General features: G+C 42.2%; 1 protein-coding gene across 3 annotated transcripts in view; it reads left to right on the top strand.

Annotated features, from left to right (window-relative positions):
• Positions 1–14,146, top strand: part of SEPHS1 (selenophosphate synthetase 1) — a 121,123-nt gene extending 106,977 nt beyond the window's left edge. For all 3 annotated transcript variants that reach the window (XM_073619513.1, XM_073619512.1, XM_073619515.1), the window contains 2 exons: positions 1,203–1,415; positions 12,736–14,146. In XM_073619513.1, the coding sequence (XP_073475614.1) occupies positions 1,203–1,415; positions 12,736–12,950 (428 nt within the window). In that variant the 3' untranslated portion in view covers positions 12,951–14,146. The remainder of the gene's footprint in view (positions 1–1,202; positions 1,416–12,735) is intronic.
• Positions 14,147–17,393: the final 3,247 nt, after the last annotated feature.

Genomic DNA, 17,393 nt, shown 5'->3' with positions numbered 1-17,393 from the left:
CTCTGAGCTGGGTGGTTCTTATCAAACAGCTGATTGGTGGGGATAAGATAGGCACTGCATCTGCCACTCAGCAGCATGGGACATGCCTATCGTATGTTGTTTTTATAGGTGAACTTTTATTTTTATTTAACATAAACTTATACTCGTCGGGACTATAAACGGGGCAGTAGCCAATAGCTTTCATCTCTTTATTTATTCTGAGCATGCGTGGCACTTTGTGCTTCGGATTTGTGTACACACGATCGGAAATTCCGACAACGGATTTTGTTGTCGGAAAATTTTATAGCCTGCTCTCAAACTTTGTGTGTCGGAAAATCCGATGGAAAATGTGTGATGGAGCCTACACACGGTCGGAATTTCTGACAACAAGGTCCTATCACACATTTTCCATCGGAAAATCCGACCGTGTGTACGGGGCAATACTCATCTAAGATGAATTGCACATATCTAAATAGGGCCAAAGCTCTGTCTACTGTTGATGTGAAATAATCTGTACTAGAGACTTTTGAACCATTTTTTGAGACTGTATATAAGCTCCAATGTGATAGATAATGAGATGAATAACAGGTGCAATGATTTGTACCGATTTTGATGGCAAACATAATCCAAATTTATAGTTTGGTGATGCTAGGAGCTGCACTAACCTGTTATCCATAGCTAAATGGGAGAGAAAATTTGTAGCTTTTTTTATATTTTGTTGGTTTAACCCTGTTAATACTATCAAAGTTATAGGAATTCAAATGCATTTATACATCACTGAATTGTTTGTCGCTGTGTTGAAAACCCTACATTAGTCAGTCTGTCTAAATTAAACATTTTCTGTTTTAATAATTATCAACTGTAGCAGTTGTATATTTTTTTTATCTAATCTAAACCTCGGTCAGAAAACAATGGACAGCAAAAGATAATAAAACAAGACTGTGGCTATCGATTATCACTACCGTTTATATTTTAGGACATCGCAGCTAGTAATGTAGGTCTAATAAAAATACCAGCAGTGTTCCAATTTCGTTTTTTTTTATAGTTTTTGTACTTGTCTAGACAGATCCCAAGAGCAAGTTACCTGATACACAATTTGCTATATTGTGCTCTCTGGCCTTCCTGTCATTTTAATACTGTACGTGTATCTAGCCATCTATGAGATGCATAGATTTCAAGACACTTAAGTAATTAGGATATGTTTGTACTCTTTCTTTTTCCAGCTGCCGGTCTTATGCACACATTTAATGCACATGCAGCTACAGACATAACAGGTTTTGGAATTTTAGGACATGCACAAAACTTGGCTAAACAGCAACGAAATGAAGTTTCCTTTGTAATTCATAATCTGCCTGTACTAGCTAAGATGGCTGCTGTCAGCAAGGCATGTGGGAATATGTTTGGTCTTATGCATGGCTCTTGTCCTGAAACGTCAGGTAAGTTTTACTATAAGTGTTAAGTATTAATATACCACTGGCTTAACTGCAATCTTATGTTTCATTTACACACCATGGTATGCTAATATATTGTTTCTCCATGAGCTTTATTTTGAAGTGAACATGTGGCCAGGCTATGGGCATTCAGATATTACCATATTCTTAACCAGCCATAAATGAGCTTTAAAGAAAAGCACTCACTGACTTTTGTAGCTAAAGGCATTTTGGCGCAATTTCATCTTTAACCACTTAAAGACCAGAGAATCAAGTATAAATACATGATTCTGCACTTCCGCCTGCAGGGGGTGCGCTGCTTCTGCTGTGATTATTCACAGCAGAAGCTGATCTGCGGGTGCCGGGCACTGGATGTCCGCCAGTACCTACCGATTTTTGGTAATGCACGCAGAACTGAGATCTGCCTATGTATACAAGGCAGATCTCAGTTCTGACGGGGAAAGGAATGGATTTCATGTTCCTGCAAAGCATGGAACAAAAATAGTAAAACCACCTAACACAGTACACACATAAACACTGGCTAGTTACATAGTTAAGTCTTTGATCGCCCTAGATGTTTAACCCCTTCCCAGCCAGTGTTATTAATACAGTGACAGTGCATATTTTCTTTTTCATACATCATGGGACACAGAGTCAGGCTAATATTACCTGCTGGTTATACTTCATCTCCAAGTTAATGGACACTGGTAGACCAAAGGTCTTTAGACAGGAAGTGATCCCCTATATAACCCCTCCCATACAGGAAACACTTCAGTTTTTTACCAGTGTCTGTAAGGTGGATGGCACTGCTTGTTTGAGCTCTTTGAGCTCCAGGTCTCTGGTCCCACAAACGGTTCTTAAATGAATCAAGGGATTGGCCGATTGGATCCATTTGACACAGGCTTTATATGCTTAGATAAATGGTGCCTGAGCCTCGCAAAGAAGACTCAAGATCCTGCAAGGTTTTGCCTGTAATGAGGCCTCCAGGCACTGGACCCTGCAAAGTGTAATCCTGGACACTACAGCGCTAAGGCATTCCTGCAGGGTGCTGTACAGGTCCAAGGGAGTGGACCCTACACATGAAAAGGGTACCCAGTCCTTGAAGGTCCTGAAGTGACAGGAATCCGCCATGATGGGTGAAGTTTGGGCTCTTTGTTTCTAAGCTGCCCTGCGCCTGGACGGGTAAATGAAACCCCTTTACCTATGATTGTGGGGTGTCCCAGTGATTGTAACAATCAGTCAAGCTAGAGGTTGGACACCTGTGTGCAGTGACCCTACGGGGGAGTTTTAGGCTAGCTGTGGGTGTTTGCAAAGTACCTTTTTTGCTTGTGTCTGGCTGTTTTTTACCTGATGACGGTGCACCATTTCGCCTTGGTTTACCATGGCGCACATGCCTTCTCAAGAGTGCCGCTGTGCTCAGCAGCTGTTTGGCGGCAATGGGGCACGTGGCTTTGCCGCACATACAAGATTTGCGTCATATACGAATATAGCCACGCCCATTCACCGGGATCACGCACGTACATGCACACGCATGCACAGAACATTCCAGCGTACAGCCAGCTTATTTAAGCTGTATGTGCCAAGCATGCGGTGCCTCCAGAAGGCAGCCACGGGACACCTGACTCCTTACCCGGGTCACGTGAGTCACCAAGTGTTGCTTGGCAGGCTAAGGTGCTTAGCAGGATTGTTGCATAGGGGCTTGGTGAGCCCTATTAAAGGGTCTCCCTTCTGAGGTGTTTTAATACTACACCCAAGTACTCTCTTTTTGTGGCTAGTAAATGTCTTCAAAAAAAGAGGAGTGGGACTAACACTACAGGGAAGGGCACACCTATGTCGTGAGTTCCTGATGAACCTAGCATAGCCCTACTTTTGTATCCCCTGAATGACCAAAGACTTCCGAGCAATCTGAGCTGCTGCGCCTATCTGGTATTGTGCCTACAGTCAACGCTGCTGCTTCACCTTTTATCACCAAGGATGAACTGTCCTCGGCCCTAGCCGGTTTAGAGCACAGGATTGTTGGCAGGTTTGCCTCCATCCCGCACGGTGGCAAGAAGCGTGACAGATCCCCCTCCCTGGAGCCTCCTAGTTTGGAGCAGGAATGGGTTGAGAATGGGGAAGAGCTAAAAGCTCGGGTTTCTGTGGAGGGCCTGGCAGAAGAGTCTGCTTCCGAGCAATCTAGACAAAAAGATATCCAGTTGATGTCTGCCTCTCAGCCGCAGAGGTTTTCCTCCTGACTCTGACCGAAATGGCTTGTTCTGCCTTTTAAGTTGCCTCTTAAAAAAGCAGAGGTGACTGAGCCCCCCTGGTTCTCTTGGGATCCCTGAGGTCTCTTCAGGCCGCACAGGCTTTCCCCCTACATCCCCTGCTGGAAAAGGCGATGTATGTTGATTGGGAACATCCTGGCAGAATTTTGTTCCTCTTAGGGCTCTTTCACACGGGGCAGATCAGTCATGATCCGCCCCGTGTACACCCGCTTGCTCAGCGGGGATCGCTCCGCCGATCCCCGCTGAACAGGAAGATGACAGGTCCATCGCTGCACGCTGTGCAGCGGTGGACCTGTCAGAGCGCCGCTCTCCCCTATGGGGGGGGATCGGATGATGACGGACCGTAGTGTTCGTCGTCATCCGATCCGAAAACGGATGGAAAAGTAGGTTTTTCCTCCGTTACACTTTTCGGATCGGAGCGGGTCGGATGTCAGCGGACATGTCACCGCTGACATCCGACGCTCCATAGGGATGAATGTATGTCCGTTTTTCATCCGAAAAAGGAAGGATGAAAAACGGACATATGGATCGTCCGTGTGAAAGAGGCCTTAAGAGGTTTTCCTTTTTTATATCCCATGGATGAAAAGTTAATTAAAAAAGGGAGCATGCCAGCCATAGATTCAGCAGTCTCTTCCATAAACAAGAACTTAACTTGTCCAGGTAGATAACGCACAGGTCTTAAAAGACCTTGTTGACAAGGAGTCATTAGTAAAGGCTTCCTTTTCTTTTGCCAGTTCAGCTATTCAGCCAGCTGTTGCAGCAATTGGTATCTGCCAGCCTTATAGGCCTAACCAAGAGGATGATCTGCCTGAAAATAAGACAGATATTTCTCAAGCGCTGTATTTTGCTGTTGACGCCTTAAAAGGATTTGATACAGTGTTTTTTTCGTTTGGCTCTCTTGTGTGTACATATGCACAGACTTTTGTGGTTTAAGAACTGGTCAGCCGAGCTTCCTTGTGAAAAGTTATTGGCATGGTTCCCTTTACAGGGGGAACATTTTATTGGTGATCATTTGGACGAATATATCCAAAAGATTTCAGGAGGGAAGAGTTCTCTACTTCCTGTGAAGAAAAGCACCAGACGTCCCTCGTTTAAAACTTCAGGGACTGCTTCCTCAAATGTCTCAGTGCCAAGGCAGTTCCGCCACCAACATGGCGCTAGGGTCAGGGGCAAGCCACAAGGCCATGGCCAGAAAAAACCCTGGGTCCAAAATGCTTCTAAACCCAGCACCAAGCCCTCCTTTTGAAGAGAAGCCCCCACACTATTGGGTGGGGGGGAAAGCTGCTGCACTTTGCTGACATTTTGGAGAACAATAATTCAGGACGAGTGGGTCACCTCCAATTATATTCTGTAGTTACAAGCTGGCGTTGGGGGGGGTTTCCCCTCAGAGGTTTTTAAGATCCAGCGTTCCCTGGATCCTCTGGCAATCGGAGCAGATGATCTGGTAGTTTCATGGAGTCAGTACTCCCTGGTTTATGCTTTCCCTCCGATCCCTCTCCTTCCACATTTGTTGTGCAGAATTCAGAGAGAGGGAGTTCCAGTCATTCTGGTGGCACCAGCCTGGCCCAGAAGGCCCTGGTTCCCGGAGATTGTGAGATTGACAATAGACGGGCCATGGACGCTTCCATGTTGCCCCGATCTACTGTCTCAAGGTCCTATATTCCACCCCAATTTACAGTCTCTCTAATTTGAGGACATGGCTATTGAAGCCAGGGTGTTAAAGGACCATGGCATCTCGAGAACCAGTGATGTCTACCCTAGTGAATGCTAGAAAAGCTGTCACTAGGAAGATCTATCATAAGGTCTGGAAGACTTGTATTGCTTGGTGTGAAGCCAAAAGATGGCATCTTCGGAAATACATGATTGGGAGAATTCTCTCTCTTCTACAGTCAGCAGTGAAAATTAATTAGTACAATTAGAGGTCAAGTTTCAGTATTCTTCCCTGGGCCTCCCATTCACTGGTCCAAACCTTTATGCAGGGGGCAATTCGCTTGCTTCCCCCCATTAGGTCACCTATGTGTCCTTGAACTTGGTGCTGTCTGTGTTACAGAGACAACCATTTGAACCTATCAAGGAAATTCCATTAGACTTGCTCTTGGGAAACCGTACTTGACCCTTCACCACGACAGGGTCGTGTTACGACCTTTCATCCCTTTTGCCAAAAATGGTGTCGGCCTTTCATTTAACCTCCCTGGCGGTATGATTATTTCGGATTTTAGGTGCTGAAAGCGGTACCATTATTTTGCATGGAAATTTGGCGTTTTATATTGTAGGTCTGTAAATCTTAACAATAACACACTTAAATCTGTCCAAACCAGAGTCTAGTAGATATCCCGGGTATGATAAAGTTTGAAACACAAAAACATAAATTATAATATAATAAATAAAAATAAATAATAAAAAAAAAAAAAAAATAGTAATAAAATAAATTTCCCCACAATTCACTATCGCTCAATTCTGCAAGTGTTCTAATTTACTATCGCTGTTTTCTAGCTGGTCTAAAGCCACTTTTGACTTAAAGGGACACTTTTTGGTTGCTATGGACAATCTCCAGTTTCCAGGCAGAAAGAACAGTGTATATCATGTAAAATTGCATGCAGGGCATGGGACAAAGCACTGGGGACAAAAGGGATGTGAAATCATTTCATACAGTACTGTAATCTGTAAGATTACAGTACTGTATGTGTTATGCTTTTGACATTTTTTTGAATTTGTCGCCAGGCTCCGCCCCCGAGCGTTGCGCCGCTCGCAGGGAACGGAGCCTGGCACGGAGAGGCTTCGGAGGAGGACGGAGCCCTCGGACACTGCGGGTGACATCGCAGGATCCCGGGGACAAGGTAAGTAACGCCGCCCCAGGATCCTGCAATGCGATCCCGAGTGTGGCTCGGGGTTACCGCTAATGGTACTGAATTTTAACCCCGAGCCACACTCGGGAAAACCGCCAGGGAGGTTAAATCAGGACATTATTTTGCCGCCTTTTTTCTCTCAGCCTCGTTCAGTGGAAGAGAGATGACTGCACTCCTTGGGCATTGTCCGGGCAGTCAAGGTTTATTTGTCTAGATCTGCGGAGATCCGAGGATCAGACTCCTTTTTTTGTTTTACCAAAAGGACCTAAGAAGGGGCTGGCAGCTTCCAAGGCTTCCGTTGCCAATTGGGACCATCAATTGATCATTCAGGCCTTCGGTCTGAAATGTAAATCTTCTCCCTTTTAGGGCGAGTGCTCATTCTATGAGGGGTGTAGGAACCTCCTGGGCTTTTTCGCCATCAGGTATCTGTGGCTCAGATTTGTAAGGCTGCTACCTGCTCTTCAGTGCACACGTTCACAAAATTTTATCAAGTGGATGTTCGAGCAGCCGAGGATTTGGCTTTTGGCCGCAGTGTACTGCGGGCTGCCATATAAGTTCTGATGGCTATTGTTTGGCAGGGTGTCTCCCTCCCCTCAAGGCTATTCTGGGATGTCCCAGAAGGTAATGAATATTAACCTGACTCTGTGTCCCATGATGTAATCAAAGAAAAGGATTTTACAGGTATGACGAAAAAAATCCTATTTTTAGCATTGATCACTGTATTGGTGTCAGTGTCAATGTCCGATTTTCTGCCATAATATCATAGTCCCGCTATAAGTTGCAGATCCCCGCCATTACTAGTTTAAAATAAATAAATAAAAAATATATCCCTTAGTTTGTAGATAGATGCTTGCCTAAACCAATCAATATACGCTTATTTTATTTTTTTTTTGTTTTTTTACCAAAAACATGTAACAGAATACATATTGGCCTAAATGTATGAAGACATTTGATTTTTATTTTTTTATTGGATATGTTTTATAGCAGAAAGTAGTAATAAAAAATTAATTTTTTTTTTTTTTTTTCAAAATTGTCTCTTTTTTTTGTTGTTAGCGCAAAAAATAAACAAATGCAGTGGTGATTAAATACCACCAAAATTAAGCTCTATTTCTGGGCAGAAAAAATGACATAAATTTTATTTAGGTACAGCATTGCATGATCGCGCAATTGTCTGTTAAAGTAACGCAGTGTCGTAACGCAAAAAAATGTCCTGGTCATAAGGGGGTTAAATCTTCCGGAAGTCAAGTGGTTAAAGCCACAGCAGAAGTACTGTTTCTTAAGAATATGTAAGTACTTTAGCGTCAATAGTCTAGCCACAGGTTCACTTTAATGCCAAATCTATACGGAATAAAAAGCAATGAAATGTTGTATAGAATACGTTTAAAAATGTTTTTACTGGATGCTACTGATGACCAGATTTTTTTTTCCATACTTGAAATTGAAATGTGAGCTTCCATAATGTGTGTACACGTTGTTTTGTTTTCTTGTTTTTAAAGAGGAGGTACAAGCACACAGCTACTTGATGTTAAAATTCATGTATGTAAATTGCCGTATCTGGCAAAAACAAGTTCTGTTGTTGAAAAGTCTGTGCTTGGCAGCAAGGTTAGGTTGGTGACCTCCCCTGGAGTTAGCTTGTATGGTTTATAGTGTATGGTCTCAGATTCAACTGCAAGTCTGTTATCTGGACAGTGAAGGCGCAGCCCCACACTGAAAAGTCAGCATGCTGCACTTTCTATGAAGTCCACAGGCTCCTAGAGTTATCTTTATATACAGGTAAAAGCCAGTAAATTAGAATATTTTGAAAAACTTGATTTATTTCAGTAATTGCATTCAAAAGGTGTAACTTGTACATTATATTTATTCATTGTACACAGACTGATGCATTCAAATGTTTATTTCATTTAATTTTGATGATTTGAAGTGGCAACAAATGAAAATCCAAAATTCCGTGTGTCACAAAATTAGAATATTACTTAAGGCTAATACAAAAAAGGGATTTTTTAGAAATGTTGGCCAACTGAAAAGTATGAAAATGAAAAATATGAGCATGTACAATACTCAATACTTGGTTGGAGCTCCTTTTGCCTCAATTACTGCATTAATGCGGCGTGGCATGGAGTCGATGAGTTTCTGGCACTGCTCAGGTGTTATGAGAGCCCAGGTTGCTCTGATAGTGGCCTTCAACTCTTCTGCGTTGTTGGGTCTGGCATTCTGCATCTTCCTTTTCACAATACCCCACAGATTTTCTATGGGGCTAAGGTCAGGGGAGTTGGCTGGCCAATTTAGAACAGAAATACCATGGTCCGTAAACCAGGCACGGGTAGGTTTTGCGCTGTGTGCAGGCGCCAAGTCCTGTTGGAACCTGAAATCTCCATCTCCATAGAGCAGGTCAGCAGCAGGAAGCATGAAGTGCTCTAAAACTTGCTGGTAGACGGCTGCGTTGACCCTGGATCTCAGGAAACAGAGTGGACCGACACCAGCAGATGACATGGCACCCCAAACCATCACTGATGGTGGAAACTTTACACTAGACTTCAGGCAACGTGGATCCTGTGCCTCTCCTGTCTTCCTCCAGACTCTGGGACCTCGATTTCCAAAGGAAATGCAAAATTTGCTTTCGTCAGAAAACATGACTTTGGACCACTCAGCAGCAGTCCAGCTCTTTTTTTCCTTAGCCCAGGTGAGACGGTTTTCGCGCTGTTTCTTGGTCAACAGTGGCTTGACACGAGGTATGCGGCAGTTGAAACCCATGTCTTTCAAGCGTCTCTTGGTGGTGGATCTTGAAGCACTGACTCCAGCAGCTGTCCACTCCTTGTGAATCTCCCCCACATTTTTGAATGGGTTTTTTTTCACAATCTTGACTAGGGCGCGGTGATCCCTATCGCTTGTACACTTTTTCTGACCACAGTTTTTCCTTCCCTTTGCCTCTCTATTAATGTGTTTGGACGCAGAGCTCTGAGAACAGCCAGCCTCTTCAGCAATAACCTTTTGTGTCTTTCCCTCCTTGTGCAATGTGTCGATGGTCGCCTTTTGGACAGCTGTCAAATCTGAAGTCTTCCCCATGTTTGTGTAGGCTTCAGAACTGGACTGAGAGACCATTTAAAGCCCTTTGCAGGTGTTTTGAGTTAATCAGCTGATTAGTTTGTGGCACCAGGTGTCTTCAAAATTTAACCCTTACACAATATTCTAATTTTGTGACACACGGAATTTTGGATTTTCATTTGTTGCCACTTCAAATCATCAAAATTAAATGAAATAAACATTTGAATGCATCAGTCTGTGTGCAATGAATAAATATAATGTACAAGTTACACCTTTTGAATGCAATTACTGAAATAAATCAAGTTTTTCAAAATATTCTAATTTACTGGCTTTTACCTGTAGATAGTACCAATCAGGCAGTAGAGCCTGATTGGTTCACAGTGCCTCTCCCACTCTTATCTGTTCTAGCTTTAAAATTAGAACTTTAATTTTGCATTTATTCAAAGGTTTTACTATGAGACATCCGGTTTATTTTGTGAATAGTATATAATATAATTTTATGGTGAGCATTGCCTCATTTGTGTTCAACTGGGAGATGTAATTAAAAATGTGAATAATCAGTATTCTGCCCACATGTACATTCCTGGGCTTTGGACAATTTAGGCCTCTTGCAGATGATACTCCTGTTTGAGCATCTAATTTTTCAGACTTTTTTTATGGTATGTATTTGCGCATATTTACCAGCATTTTCACTCGTATGCAGTCACACATAAACTTATTCTCGCATTCTCTTTCTGCACAATATGGAAATGAGCATTTGTGAGCATTCACGCGTATTTGCGCACATGAGGCGGAAATTATTGGCCGAAATAGCACTTTTTTTTTTTTTACTGAAGAACGCACTTCGCTTGTTGCGCCTGTGTGCATAGTCGCATTACAATTAATGAGCTGTATTTTAGCTCAGTAAAAATAGAAGCTGTATTGAATGTCTTCAAACTGCAGTGTGCAAGAGTCCTTGGTGTCATTTGCATTTTTAATTTCAACATATATCCTCTGTTTAATCGTGCAAAGAATAAAAAGGTCTGATGAATTTTTTTTATTTTTTATTTAAGTGTAGTCAAAATTTTATTTCTTATATAAATTACAGCAATTAACGCAATTGCTTAGTCCCAAGAGTATGAATGTCCTATTTTAAATAATACAGTCCCCTGAATTCAAAGTGTTAAGCGTACTCTGATGATTCATTCTTTTTGCAATGTTCTCATCATGTTTTTCATACATTGCTTTTTTCAATTTTAATGTTGACCATGTGAACTAAGGTTTCTGCATGGAAATATCAATTTATCACCAACAGCAGCAATATAGAAGGGTTTCTGTGGATGTATGAGTGTACTTATTTCGTTTTAGAAAGCCTTGAATGTCCGTTTACCAGAGAGAGATGCTTGTTACCGCATCTGCTTCACGTAGAACCTTGGTCGCCAAATATGTCAAGAGCTTAAAAAAAAAAAAAAAAAAACAGAGTAACTTGTTCTGCAGGGCCAGTGTAGTGTGCTTTTAGGTACATTTGCTTGCTTTTGAGATCATTCAGTGTTGCCATGTGCATTTGACCTCTTTGTAGGCTGTATCGATATGTTTTAAGCTGCTTTATGCATTTACATGGACTTGTACGGGGATATAGAAACCATCTGAGAAAAATCTGATGCTAACAAAAGCCCATTGAAATAGGCCCATAGAGTGATCTACAGCACTTCAAGTGTATGAACACTGTTCAGACATTAACCACTTCAATACCAGGCACTTAGACACTTTCCCGCCCAGGCCAATTTTCAGCTTTCAGCGCTGTCGCAATTTGAATGACAATTGCGCGGTCATCCATCATTGTACCCAAACAAATTTTTTTATCATTTTGTTCCCACAAATAGAGCTTTCTTTTGGTGGTATTTGATCACCTCTGCGGTTTTTATTTTTTGCGCAACAAATAAAAGACCGAAAATTTTTGGAAAAAAAACAAGTTTTTATTTGTTTCTGTTAAATTTTTTTGTAAATAAGTAAGTTTTCTCCTTCAATGATGGGCACTGATATGGCTGCACTGACAGGCACTGATACAGCGGCACTGATGGGCACCGATGAGGTGGCACCAATGAGGCAGCACTGATAGGTGGCACCGACGGGCACTCATAGGCGGCACCGACGGGCACTCATAGGCGGCACCGACGGGCACTCATAGGCGGCACTGATGGGCATTCATAGGCGGCACTGATGGGCACTCGTAGGTGGCATTGGTACATATGGGTGGTACTGATGGGTACTTATGGGTGGCACTGATTTGTGGCACTGATGGGCACTGATAGGTGGGCACTGACAGGTGGCACTGATAAAACATTGGGGGCATTGCTGGGCAGATCTTGGACATAATGATGCCAATCAGTGCCCATTTGTGGGCACTGATTGGCACAGATTGGGCACATGTGGATGGCCATGGGGTACATACCTGGCCATCCACATGTTGCCCATTCCCTGGTGGTCCTAGTGGCGATCCCTGGGGGTCCAGTGTGGTGATCTGAGGGGGGGCTGCGCTGATAAACAATCAGCGCAGACACCCCCTGCCAGGAGAACCGCCAATCGGCTCTCCTCTACTCGCGTCTGTCAGACGCGAGTGAGGAAGAGCCGATCAACGGCTCTTCCCATTGACAGCGTGATCAGCCGTGATTGGACACGGCTGATCACGTGGTAAAGAGCCTCCGCCGGAGGCTCTTTACCAAGATCGGTGTAGGCTGACACACCGCTCCACCGATCGCCGCGATGCGCGCCCCTAGGGGGCGCACGGCGGCATGTTATCCTGCTGGACATCATATGACGTCCAGTCAGGATAACAGAACCACTTCCCGGACGTCAATCCGCTATAGGGCGGGCGGGAAGTGGTTAAGCTCTCTACCCAATATTTCAGTGGTATTCAACTGTCAACCACTTTACCAAATGACATAAAGTAATGGTTATGGAATAATGCAAATTCCTAAAAACATTTTCCAAATACAGTGCCTTAGTGTTGTTAATACACTAAATGTATCCTAAAGCTGGCTGACCATATAAAAAGGAAAGGATGCATCTCTGTGTTTATTGCTTTTAAATGCAACATTCTTTTTATCCCCCCCCCCCCCCCCCCGCTTTGAACACCAAAATAAAGCATTTCCAAATGTAACCCTGTTTTCATGTTTGTTATGCATTCTTTTACAGGAGGTCTTTTGATCTGTTTGCCACGAGAACAGGCTGCACGCTTCTGTGCGGAGATTAAATCCCCCAAGTATGGAGAAGGTCACCAAGCATGGATTATTGGAATTGTAGAAAAGGGCAACCGTACTGCCAGAATCATAGACAAGCCACGAATCATTGAAGTTGCTCCTCAGGTGGCTACTCAAAATGTTAACCCAACTCCTGGTGCCACTTCTTAATTAAGGCTTACCTAGCTTTTTTGTTTTGTTTTTAAATAGACCCTATTCTTTACCATCATACAATTTAAATAATTGTAAAAAAAAGTATATATATATAAATATATATCATTGTGTCTGCCTATTTCTTGGCCTTGGGTCCAATACATGAATGGGTATGACTTAAGAAGTAAAAATTCATTGCCTTTCTTTTTTATTTTTATTTTTTTCCTTTTTTTTTTTATGTTGGTTTTTCCCTACTTCCTGTTACATTAACTGAAGATGCACCTAATCTTAAGGCAGCTTCTAAGTTGACGAATTGTTATCCGATACAGTTGATTCATTTTGAATCTATAGACACTTATCTCTTGCCGCATAGGCTCTTTTTTTAAAGGTGCTTTCACCCAGCACAGACATTGCCATTAGTAGTGTCAAACAAGAAGTTAGTGTCTTCATTTATATATGTGTATTTATCATTATTGGTCTGACAATGTTGGATGCCCTTCAAATAATTATGGAGAGGCAATAAATAAAAAGGTTGTGGATCATGGCCGGAGGGTGCATGTTTGATTGCTTTTTTTTTTTTTTTTCTTACAGTTTAGGCTTGTTAAGGCTAGAGCCCTTTAGCCCTGTGCCCTCCCTGACTTCTATATACATTGTTTAGTGAACTCCTCCACCTTGTCAATGCTAATTATGTTTATATTACATTGATGGGTTCAGGGTGTACACGTTATGCTTAAAGCACTTCTGTTTAAGAAGATTTGTTTTCTCTAAATCTAATATTTACCATATTATTAACAAATCTACTTTCATATTAGTAGCACATGCAAATCTCTTGCAGTGTGGTTAGATGTGTTAAAGTACAATATAATTGCAGACCACCTGCAAACAAAGTTAAAAGTTGCCTACGTCACTTCAGTTCAGTAATTATGTGCGCACACGTAAATACAAAACCGTTTTTAAGTATAATCAATAACTTTTCTGTTCTGTGGTTGGTAGTGTTTCATACATTTTTATATTTTGTATAGTGATTACATGCCTTTATATTTTTTCCTTTATAAATCAGCAGCTGTTAAGTAGTTGGTAGCTCTTTCCTTTCCAATTTTGGTGCATGAGTTTGTGATCTAATAAAACAAGAATTGACATTGCCAACATTGCAGCTTAAACTCCAAACTTGTTATTCAAATAAATATTTAATTTTTTTTATTGCTCTTGTACAACTTGAGTGTTTTTTCTTTTCTTGCTACTAATGCAACCTGCAGTTTTCAATTTCTGTATCTGATACTATGCTCACTATAAATACATTCATTTAGTTCACAATGTAGTGAAAGTGCTGACTTAAGATTTATGCGTTACCATTTCTGTGTCAAATATATTTTTGTGCAAGAATTTACTTTTTGTTTTATTAGTAATGGGCATTTGGGGGATCATACCTTATTCACATGCAGATATTTACCTAAGGATCCTCCAGCATAAAGAAAATTTGGCTCTGTTTTTTTTCAAACTCAGTCATGGTATGTCATTGCTCCTAGCTCTTTAACACTACAGTATCTCACAAAAGTGAGTACACCCCTCACATTTTTGTAAATATTTTATTATATCTTTTCATGTGACAACACTGAAGAAATGACACTTTGCTACAATGTAAAGTAGTGAGTGTACAGCTTGTATAACTGTAAATTTGCTGTCCTCTCATAATAACTCAACACACAGCCTTTAATGTCTAAACCGCTGGCAACAAAAGTGTGTACACCCCTAAGTGAAAATGACTAAATTGGACCCAATTAGTCATTTTCCTTCGCTGGTGTCATGTGACCCGTTAGTGTTACAAGGTCTCAGGTGTGAATGGGGAGCAGGTGTGTTAAATTTGGTGTTATCACTCTCACTCTCTCATACTGGTCACTGGAAGTTCAACATGGCACCTCATGGCAAAGAACTCTCTGAGGATCTGAAAAAAAGAATTGTTGCTCTACATAAAGATGGTCTAGGCTATAAGAAGATTGCCAAGACCCTGAAACTGAGCTGCAGCGCGGTGGCCAAGACCATACAGCGGTTTAACAGGTCAGGTTCCACTCAGAACAGGCCTTGCCATGGTCGACCAAAGAAGTTGAGTGCACGTGCTCAGCGTCATATCCAGAGGTTGTCTTTGGGAAATAAATGTATGAGTGCTGCCAGCATTGCTGCAGAGGTTGAAGGGGTGGGGGGTCAGCATAGACCATACACTGCACACTGCATCAAATTGGCTGTCGTCCCAGAAGGAAGCCTCTTCTAAAGACGACGCAGAAAGCCCGCAAACAGTTTGCTGAAGACAAGCAGACTAAGGACATGGATTACTGGAACCATGTCGTGAGACCAAGATAAACTTATTTGGTTCAGATGGTGTCAAGCGTGTGTGGCAGCAAACAGGTGAGGAGTACAAAGACAGGTGTGTCTTGCCTACAGTCAAGCATGGTGGCGGGAGTGTCATGGTCTGGGGCTGCATGAGTGCTGCTGGCACTTGGGAGCTACAGTTCATTGAGGGAACCATGAATGCCAACATGTACTGTGACATACTGAAGCAGAGTATGATCCCCTCCCTTCGGAGACTGGGCAGCAGGGCAGTATTCCAACATGAAAATGACCCCAAACACACCTCCAAGATGACCACTGCCTTGCTAAAGAAGCTGAGGGTAAAAGTGATGGACTGGCCAAGCATGTATCCAGAACTAAACCCTATTCAGCATCTGTGGGGCATCCTCAAATGGAAGGTGTGGGAGCGCAAGGTCTCTTAACATCCACCAGCTCCGTGATGTCATCATGGGGGAGTGGAAGAGGACTCCAGTGGCAACCTGTGAAGCTCTGGTGAACTCCATGCCCAAGAGGGTTAAGGAAGTGCTGGAAAATAATGGTGGCCACACAAAATTTTGACACTTTGGGCCCAATTTGGATATTTTAACTTAGGGGTGTACTCACTTTTGTTGCCTGCTGTTTAGACATTAATGGCTGTGTGTTGAGTTATTTTGAGGGGACAGCAACTTTACACTGTTATACAAGCTGTACACTCACTACTTTACATAGTAGCAAAGTGTCATTTATTCAGTGTTGTCACATGAAAAGATATAATAAAATATTTACAAAAATATGAGGGGTGTACTCTGTTTTGTGAGATACTGTAGGTTCACATTGTTGTGGGACAGCGTGTAAATTGCACGTTCCCACCCCCACAGCCAAAACATGCTGTTCCTTTGCAGACTTGTGGGGTGCCATTCATTTCTAATTGCACCAGCATGCATCTGAAAATGTAGCATGTATTCGGGTGCGGCCGCGATTTTAACCACTTTGCGCCGGCAGTACGTCATATGACGTCATGGACTTTCAGTGGTGATAACTAAACAATGCCTACAGCTACAGGCATCATCCAAATATATTTTTTTTCCGCCGGTGATTCTGTTCACCGTAAGAACAATCATAGGCACAGTTCAGCCACTTGATCTTACAGGCAGTGAGAGGGGATGTCCTGCTGCCCTCTTATGCGATCGTCGAGCCGGAGACTGAATCGGAAGTTAGCCATAGAGATTTATGGTGACCACATCTGGGCCGGTGGATGTAAACAATGCCGGGGACTCGGCTGGAAAGGCCGAGACAGTGTTTTTTTTTTTTTTTTATCTTGGTCTTTCCAGCCTGAAGGAGAGATTTGGGGTCTTATAGACCCCAGATCTCTCCATAAAGAGGACCTGTCACGCACTATTCCTATTACAAGGTATGTTTACATTCCTTGTAATAGGAATAAGTGATACAAAAAAATGTGAGGAGAAAGTGTAAAAATAAAAGTAAAATAAAGAATAAAAAAAAAAAATTTAAAGTGCCCCCGGCATGCTCGAGCACAGAAGCGAACGCATATGTAAGTCAGGCCCACATATGTAAACGCCGTTCAAATCACACATGAGGTATTGTCACGTGCGTTAGAGCGAGAGCTAAATTGTACATGAAATAGACGCTGTATTGTCTACAAACATTTCCTTATATCTTTAAATGTCTCTTAATCCACAAGTCACTTGGCTTTAGTTTTAGATCCTTCCACACTATTAGGATCTGGAATTGTGGAGAAAACACATAAATGAGTTTGTCAAAATCGTTAAAAAAAAATCAGCAACTTTCTCTTCAAGATCCAAATGGAGGACTTCAACTGCTGAGACAAAATCTAAATGAGTGACACAGTCACAAACAAAATCTGATAGGGAAAGAGTCCAATACCCCCTTAGGGGCTTGATAAAATATAAGAAAACATTCAGGCAATAGTTTTCTAGTTTCTTACTCTACTTTTTCTGCTACATTGTAGACAGTAGAGGGTGTAAAAATAAAATCTCCCAAAACTTCTAATAAGGACTCTCCTAAAAATGATTTCTTCTGTAGTTTCTGGCACTCTGTACTTACAAACTACTTCTGATAACACTTTTTATTGTGGCCTTTGCAGTAGCATTTGCCACT

This window comes from Aquarana catesbeiana, linkage group LG03 (genome assembly GCF_042186555.1).
Source record: "Aquarana catesbeiana isolate 2022-GZ linkage group LG03, ASM4218655v1, whole genome shotgun sequence".
Lineage (NCBI taxonomy): Eukaryota > Metazoa > Chordata > Amphibia > Anura > Ranidae > Aquarana > Aquarana catesbeiana.
Note: the sequence above shows the minus strand (reverse complement) of the source record. Positions and strands in the feature narration are given on the sequence as shown.